The 9,188-nt window shown below is 38.8% G+C and overlaps 1 protein-coding gene across 1 annotated transcript in view; it reads left to right on the forward strand.

Annotated features, from left to right (window-relative positions):
• Positions 1 to 9,188, forward strand: part of CHM (choroideremia (Rab escort protein 1)) — a 133,484-nt gene that overhangs the window by 85,530 nt on the left and 38,766 nt on the right. Inside the window, exon 8 of the mRNA XM_006752799.2 lies at positions 4,190 to 4,286. Coding sequence (XP_006752862.1) covers positions 4,190 to 4,286 — 97 coding nt within the window. The remainder of the gene's footprint in view (positions 1 to 4,189; positions 4,287 to 9,188) is intronic.

The raw sequence follows: 9,188 nt of genomic DNA on the forward strand, positions 1-9,188 counted from the left end.
GAGGATTACTGATGCAGCAAGGTCCAGGTAAAAGGCCAGCGCAGATAGGATTCAGAGAACAGGTAAAAGTGTTGCTGTTAGATGGGATGTGAGACAAGAGGGTGAATGCAGGATCATTTGGGAGTTCCCATCTGATGCATTACTTTTACTCTTTAAATTACAAAGTGAGGTAATCTCCAGAGAATGGGAGTATGAGAATGGGAATGGATCAAAGCTCAAGGAAATATGTCAGATAATCATTGTGGGAGTTAGAAAATGACCTATCTCATGGCCAGATGGCTGGGCAGTATTAATGGCCCAGTTGAGTCTGGAGGTCATGGGTTTACAATGGTATTAATCTGCTCCTATCGTTCCAGCTTTCATTCTCTTACCCCCCATTTAGCCTGGTCAATGACCTGTTAAGAGACTGGCAATTCCTAGTCCCCTTTGTTTCCTCCCAGATTACTAGCTCCCTCTGCCCTCTTCCTTTTCCATGGTCTAGATCCCATGGTCGATCTGAACTGCCCTTCCATCAACACCTTCAAATCCCATGTAATCATGTTCTTCCACTGCACACACACAGGAAAATCCCATCACTTGGACAATCTGCATCTGGATCACTGAGGGCTTCTTGAGTAAACCACACAATCAGACAGACTGGCACTGCCACAGTGTCAGGGGCAACAATCTCATTCAGCTGGATCTTAATACCTATCATCATCTAGCTCTTCCACTGGCTTGAGACAGCTCTCTCTCCCTTTACCCTCAGTGGCTAATTCAGGTCCTCACTATTTTACCCACCCTTTTTCCCTTAAACTTCTCAAAACCTCCTCCCCACTTCACAGAAAAGTGAGGCCACCTACTAAACACAGTGGCACTTGACATTCTATTCCACCACCTATAATTTCTGTATACCAGGACAGAGATTAAGAGGGCTCCTACCCTTGTCCAAAGCTATACTCTTTCACAAGTGCCAATGACACACACACAGCACCCTGTATACCTGCTTTCTCTCCTGTATCTCCAGCCTTTCCCAACTACTGGCATTTTCCTCTCAACCTGTATATATGTAGTAGCATTTTCTATCCCAAAAGTAAATAATAAAATGTTCCCTTGACTATGTCCCCATCTCTAGCTGGTATCCAATCTCCCCTTCTCTTATCAAAATGTTCAAGATATTATCTGTACTTGCTGCCTCTAGCTCCTTACCTCTCATTCACTTCTGGACTAACATGGCTTCTACTCTCATATTTCTGGCATAATTTATCTTGGTAAGTTCTTTAATTGCTTCATAATAGTCAGGGCCACGGGGCATTTTTTGGTTTTTGTCACTAGGTATTTTTTGGTACATTTGATTGGCAATGTTGATGATTTCTTTTCTCTTGAAACTCTATACTCCTTTGGCTTTTATGGCACTGTGCTCTCCTATTTTTCCTCATAACTCTGGCTATTCCTTCTCCACTTCCTTTGTGGGCTCTGTCCTCCTTGTAAATATCGAGGCTCCTGAGAGTTCAGGATATGGAAAATTCTGTGATTGGAGGTCACTGATTATATCTCAATTTTTAAAAAGTATACATGATAGTTATAGGAAACAAAAGAAGCACTTTAAGCCCTGGCTGGTAACTCAGTGGTGAGAACACCTGCCTGCAAACCAAAGGGTCTTAGGTTTGATTTTTTGGTCAAGAGCATGTATTTGAGTTGCAGGTTCAATCCCTGGCCCAGGTCAGGGTGCATGCTGGAAGCAAAAGATTAGTGTGTGTCTCTTACGTCAATGTTTCTCTCTCTCTCCCTTCCTCCTGCCCTCCTTTCCACTTTCTCTAAAAAATCAATAGAAAAAACTATCCTCAGGTGAGGATTAATAAAAAGAATAACAATAATAAATGAAGTACTTATATGTTTTTGTAGTCCTTAAGAGACCTTTCGGGTTATACTCATGTTTTTAGTCATAATCATTTGATAATTATAACATAGCACTAGAGGCCCATTACACAAAGAGATTCGTGCAATAGGCCTTCCCTTCCCCTGGCTGCCGGCACTGGTTTTCCTCCAGGACCCAGGCCTTCACTGTGGCCGGAGCCTTCAGTCTTTGCTCCACTGCTTCATGCCTACATATGTAAATTAACTGCCATCTGTTAGGTTAATTTGCATACTCTCCTGATTGGCTAGTGAGCATAGCAGAGGGACAGTCAATTTACATGTTTGTCTATTATTAGGTAAGATTATATATTTTAGTGGATCCTCTCTCTTTAATCCTAAAGTACATTTTCTTTCATGGACAGCAGCAAAGGGAGTTAGGAGTATGGGGAACATAGTTTTTGAGACACTGTAAGCCCAAAAATGCACGTACAAGTGGTAAGATAGTCATGGTTATTGAAATAATTTCTGTTTTGGGAGCTTGTTGTAGGCATTTCCTCTGGGGGCTATCAACCTGATATTACCATCAAAATCTAAGCATGATAATCACAGGTAAAAGTCCAAATGAGGCTTTACCTTTTGGCAAGTATTTCCTAAATGAGAGAGTATAGTTTCATCAGAGTAAAGATTAGGTTGAGGTTTAATATTGAAACTTTGGTTTTATAGAGAAACATTGACCTAATGGTCATTTAAAATCTTTTAAATATAAAGCCATATAGCATATCAGTAGTGCCTAGGACAGCATTTCATATATCAGTAAACATCCTATAAAATAAAAGTGTAATATGGAAATAGACCAGACGGCGGAACAACCAGTTGGCAGGGGGCAGGGCCGGCGAGCTGGGGGTTCTAGGCTGGCCAAGGCATGTGCCAGCAGGCAGAGGGAGGGAACGGCAATAGGGGGGAATGGCAACCAGCGGCGGCAGAGGGGTGATGGGGGGGCACCACTGTCCCCTGATCAGCCAGCCCAGTCACCTCCCTCAGTAGGACATCCCCTGAGGACAGGCTGTGAGAATGCGCAGGCCGGGCTGAGGGACTCTCCCCCTGTAGTGCACAAATTTCCATGCACTGGGCCTATGGTCTATAATAATCCATAATAATAAAAGTGTAATATGCAAATCGACCGAACAATAGAACAACCTTCTGGACCACCATGCTATGACATGCACTGGCACCAGGCCAGCCAAGGTGGGTGCAATGTGATTAGTTGGTAGGCCCTGCCATCACCCCATGATTGCCTCGCAGAGGGAGGCCCCGGCCACCAACTGGTGGGCTGCAGCAGGTGGGCGGGGCCTCCCTCTGCAAAGGAAGCCTGGGTCCTGGGTGCCCAAGGGAAGCCGGTGCCAGCAGCAGGGGGGGTGGGGAGCGGAGCGGGGGAAGAAGGTCTACTCTTGCATGAATTTGGTGCATCGGGTTTCTAGTAGTTTAAATAATATCCAAGGTTTCAGTAAATTTTTCATATACCTAGAGAATATGAAAAAAATCACCTAAATAGAATGTTTAAAATTATTTTTGGCAGCAGCAGGGGCAAGGCCAGTTGACGGCAGCCGGGGGAAGGAAAGCCCAGATAGGCCCTGATCACTGGCCAGGCCTAGGGACCCTACCTGAGGGGTCCCGGATTGGGAGAGGGTGCAGGCCGGGCTGAGGGACACCCCCCACCCTGTGCATGAATTTCGTGCACTGGGCCTCTAGTTATTTAATAATAATTTTCCATCTCACTTTTAATTATAAATTTCTGCTTTTATTAATGGAGTCCTTAAATTAATTTGAAGCCATTCATTTTGAAACATTTTGGTATATGTTTGCCTATACTTTGGTGTATGTGTTGACATATACTTTGTTTTAATATCTTTGGAATTTGAAACATATAAAAATATTTTAGTATTCCATAACTGCTATTTTTAGTCATAATGAATAATCAAAATGGAAAAAATAGATTTAATATGATCTGATTTCAAACACTGAAGTGCAAATAATTCAGAAGTAATATGTCATAATTGTATCCTTTGAAAATAAGTGAAGGATTTAATAAATATTAATGATATTTGAAATATTCATTATCTATTAATTATATGAATGCACTATAGATGATATAAAATAATGCAGAAATCAGATTTAGTACACATATGTGTGTTATGGATATCAAATTCTTTTCTAAAACCCTTACAAGCTAAATTTTTTCAAACATCAGTGAGTGGTTGAAAAAGATATTCAGTTTTGATGTTAACTATACTCTGATAGAAGAAATGAAAATGAGATCTAACAGCTGTGTCTGATTTTTATTTCTGCTTTTTAGATTTCCATTTTGACAGTGCCAGCAGAGGAACCAGGAACTTCGGCTGTTCGGGTCATTGAATTATGTTCTTCAACAATGACATGCATGAAAGGCACATGTAAGCATAGTAGAGTCTAGTTATTTGTCTTTTGTGTTTGTTTAGAAAGTAAAAGAGGGCAGTTATTGTTAAAGTTGCCAGGGTTGTGTTTATAGAGTGTTTTTTATTCACAGTCTTTGTTCATACAGTGTGTATTCATACAATAAGTCATTTCATACCTACCCCTTGCTTTTAAATTTTTCTGTGGCTAAATCTTCACAGGCACTATTGCTAAGTTTTTCAGTGAAAGAAGTTCTGTGACTTTCCAAATTTTTTTTGTAATTTTTCTTAAGCTTATTGGAAACATACTTTCAAAAAATTTATTTTCTGCCTAGCTGGTGTGGCTCAGTTGGTTGACATTGTCCCATGCACCAGAAGGTTGCCAGTCAGGGCACATGCCCAGGTTGCTGGCTTGATCCCCGTAGCAGGCATGCAGGAGGCAATCAATGGATGTTTCTCTCTCATTGATGTTTCTATCTTTCTCACACTCTTCCTCTTTCTTCAATCAATAAAAAACATTTAAAAATTTTCTTTGCTGCTAGTTTTCTTGTTTACTTTTCTTAGAATTCTTTTCGTTAATATTTTTATTGATTTCAGAGAGGGAGAGAGAGAGATAGAAACATCAATAATGAGAGAGATCAGCTGAAGGACTTGTATGCATGCATATAAGCATAACCAATGGACACAAGACACTGGGGAGGCCAGGGGAAGGTCAATGATGATGAGAGAGAATCACTGATCTGCTGCCTCCTGCACTCCCCACATTTGGGATCAAGCCCTCAACCCAGCATATTCCCTGACCTGGAATTGAACCATGGCCTCCTGGTTCATAGGTCGACACTCAACCACTGAGTCACGCCAGTGGGACTTTCCTTATAATTCTTAATCCCATTATGGAACTTCTACCATGTATATAAATTCTCAATTTATTTCTGTTTAATGAGACTAAAGTTAGAGACTACTTTATCTGTTCTTTTTTTATATGTATCAAAATTTATTTCTCCAGCACTGTCAGATATTATGCCTTCTGCAACATATTTCTTAAAGATGCTTCAATAAATAGAAATTAACAAGTATACCTCAGACATCACTGTGCCTAGACCTAAACTGTGTACTTGTAAAGATTATGAAGAAGCAGAGGTTGACATGCCTGATTTGAAATGTTCATAATCTTATTGCACACCTCGTGGAACAAGACAGTATTAACTGAGTGAAATGTACATTTCAGGATAAGTAAAGATGAATGTGGACTAGGCCTTGATCTTAGAGGACTCACAATCTAATGGGACAGATAAGACAAACACAAGGCAGGATATGAAAGTACCACAGGAGAGGTACCAACAGTGGACTCTAGAGTTTCATAGGAGGGAAACATAGCAATATCATTAGCTATTATTTAATTCTATAAATTTATACTAAGTTTTACTCAAACTTATAAGAATTATGAGAAGCAGAAGACTAATCTGGTTTGGGGTAGTCAAGAAAAACTTGACTCTGTTTTTAAGTATAGAGTTACTATTTACTAAAAGATGGCAAAACTGTGGTAAAACATAAGTGGAAGTTTGATGCCAACAGGGAGAGTAAGGAAACTTGTCCAATATTACTATAATATCAAATTTCCACTTGAAAAATTGCTCAGAAAAAGGTTTTTTTCCTTTTACAATGATTTGCAATGTATGCAAATCTTTACCATGACAGTTATTATTTTCCTCTATTATTTTAATCAGTTTTTCATATCCTTTTATCTGTGCTAGTGTCTTAGTTATAAAATAAAACTTCATCCTTGGTTTTCTAAATTACATTTATTTTATACTTCCGATTATTTTTGTAAACATATTTTTATAAATTATTTTCCCATGTGAAATCCTTTTGTAGTCCCAGTCTAATAATAGATATTGGTAATTTGGAAAATATTAACAAGAAATGCACAATTAATATAATCCCTCTACCTAGAGATGTAAAACCAAATTATATTAAAACTTGCCGAAACCGGTTTGGCTCAGTGGATAGAGCGTCAGCCTGCGGACTGAAAGGTCCCGGGTTCGATTCCGGTCAAGGGCATGTACCTGGGTTGCAGGCACTTCCCCAGTGGGGGATGTGCAGGAGGCAGCTGATCGATGTTTCTCTCTCATCAATGTTTCTAACTCTCTATCTCTCTCCCTTCCTCTCTGTAAAAAATCAATAAAATATATTTTAAAAAATAAAAAATAAAACTAGAGGCCCAATGCACAAAATTCATTCAAGGGGCCCGGCCCTTGCAGCCGCCATGGCTGCCTTTGGCCCTCTCAGCCCCTGCTTCGTCCGGAAGTTCTTTCGGCTGTCCAGTTTAATTAGCATGTTACGCTTTTATTATTACAGATAGTAAAACCAGGAATTTGACTTTGGTATAATGTGTGTATGCCGTTTTATCACATGTGTAAATTCTTGTGATCATGACAATAAGGATCCCTAGTGATATCCTTTTTTAGCCACAGCCATCTTCTTACCTACCCAGACCCACTACCTAACCCCAGGTAAATACTAATATGTTTACTATCAATAATTTTTTACTTTCAGAGTGTAATATGAAAAGAATTATACAGTACAGTAAAACCTGGATATAATGGACTAATTTGGACAAGGGGGTGGCCATTAAAGCCAAAAGTCCATTATATAATTAAGTAGATTTTCTGAATGCATATGTTAAAAATTTAACAAATTAGTTTACCTGTTTTTACTTGTATAGACACATTTGGGTAATTAAAATGAAGTATGTATGAAAAGTTTAATTTCATAGAAAAGTTATCTATATGTATTACTGTGATTTTATATTTATACTGAATAGGTAATAGTAAATGCATGCATTCACCAGTTACCACAAGTTAATAAATGCACACAGCTGGGATGCTGCTTAGCACACCTGGAACATCAGCTGGCACATGTTAAAACTACTGCAGAAAGTCACGCCAAACAACAACAGAACCAGTTACCACCAGATGCGGTATAATCATATGCTAATCATTCACTAAACACTGTTTATGAGCGATGACTCTTGGCTTTAAATATGTACTAGGTGTACCAGTTAATAATGCGGATTTTGTAATCAAAGACAACACAATAATTTCAAGAGAAACATCAAAAATGCTTCATTCAAAGTAATGTCCATCGCTAGCTACACATTTCCTCCATCTTTAGGTAATTTGTGGATACTGTCCCAATAGAACTTTTCTTGTTTTGAGGCAAACCATTCAGAGACCTAATTTTCCACTTCTTTGTACGTTTTGAAGTGCTGCTCAGAAAGTGCATGTGCCATCGATCAGAACAAATGGTAATTTGAAGGAGCAAGGTCTGGTGAATACAGCTGGTGGATTAATACTTCCCAGGCAAGATCTTTGAATATGTCTTTAACTGTTTTGAAGTGTGTGATAGTGCATCATCATGAAGCAAAATTACTTTGCTGTGTCTTCTGGCCCATTCTGGTCATTTCACGATCAAAGCGTGGTTCAAATTGATTATTTGTTGTCGGTAGCGACCAGTATTAATGGTTTCACCTGGATTTAGAAGCTCATAATTTACCACACCTTCCTGATCCCACCAAACGCAGAGCATTGTCTTCTTTCCGAAGCAGTTTAGCCTTGCAGTCGATGTTGATGGTTGACCTGGATCAAGCCATGATTTTGTGCATTTGGGACTCTCAAAGTAAATCCACTTCATCATTAGTCACAATTCGATGCAAAAAAGACTTTCTTTCGTGTTGTTGAAGCAACATTTTACTGATGACTTTTCAGTTTTCCGTTTCTCTTTTGTTAGGTTGATGTGGCACCCATTTTCCTTCCTTTAAAATCTTTCCCATTGCTTGTAAATGATTGTAAATTGTTTGCTGAGCAACGTTTAATCTTCCTGCAAGTTATTTTTGAGTTTGACACGCATCTTCATCCAATAATACTTGTAATTCTTGGTCTTCAAATTTTTTCGGTTGACCTGGACTTTCTTTGTCTTTCACATCGAAATCATCACTTTTAAAGTATTTAAACCAGCCTTCACAAGTATCTAGACATGGAGCATGTTCACCATAAGCTTCCTGAAGTATATGATAACTTTCAGCAGCACTTTTCTTCAAAATAAAGTAATGAATTAAAACTTTCCACAAATGCTCTTTTTTTTTGCACGAAATTCGACCTTTTTAAACGTAAAAATATCTATGATGTTAACACCGTCAGCAAATTTGATATATGAAGTTTTGAAACTTGATGTCAATACAACAAAATAGTATATATATCAAATCACATATATATCAGCATATGTGTAACTCCATCTATTGAAAAAAATCCGCATTAAGTGGTACACCTAGAAGACTATAGTTGTAGAAGTGTAATATTTACTTATTTTTAATTAAGTTTTTATCGTTGAAAGTATTATATATGCACCCTTCCTCCTTGACCCTTTCTAGCCTGCCCATCCCTTGCCCCAGGCCTTCACCACCCTATTTTGCTTAGCATAATGCTCTCTAGTTCCATCTATGCTGTTGCAAATGGTAAAAGTTCCTTCCTTTTTATAGCGGCATAGCATTCCATTCGGTAGATATACTATGGTTTTCTAATCCACTCATCTGCTGATGGGCACTTACCATAGGCTGTTTCCAAATCTTAGCTATTATAAATTGTGCTGCTATGAACATAAGGGTACATATATAATTTCTGATTGCTGTTTCTGTTTTCTTGGGATATATTCCTAGAAGTAGGATTACTGGGTCAAATGGAAGTTCCATTTTTAATATTTTGAGGAAATGCCATACTGTTTTCCACAGTGGCTGCACCAGTCTGCATTCCCACCAGCAGTGCACGAGGATTCCTTTTTCTCTGCATCCTCTTCATCACTTGTCATTTGTTGATTTGTTGATGATAGCCATTCTGATAGGTGTGAGATGATACCTCATTGTTGTAG

The sequence above is a fragment of the Myotis davidii genome, unplaced genomic scaffold, assembly GCF_000327345.1.
Source record: "Myotis davidii unplaced genomic scaffold, ASM32734v1 scaffold2171, whole genome shotgun sequence".
NCBI classification, from domain to species: Eukaryota; Metazoa; Chordata; class Mammalia; order Chiroptera; family Vespertilionidae; genus Myotis; species Myotis davidii.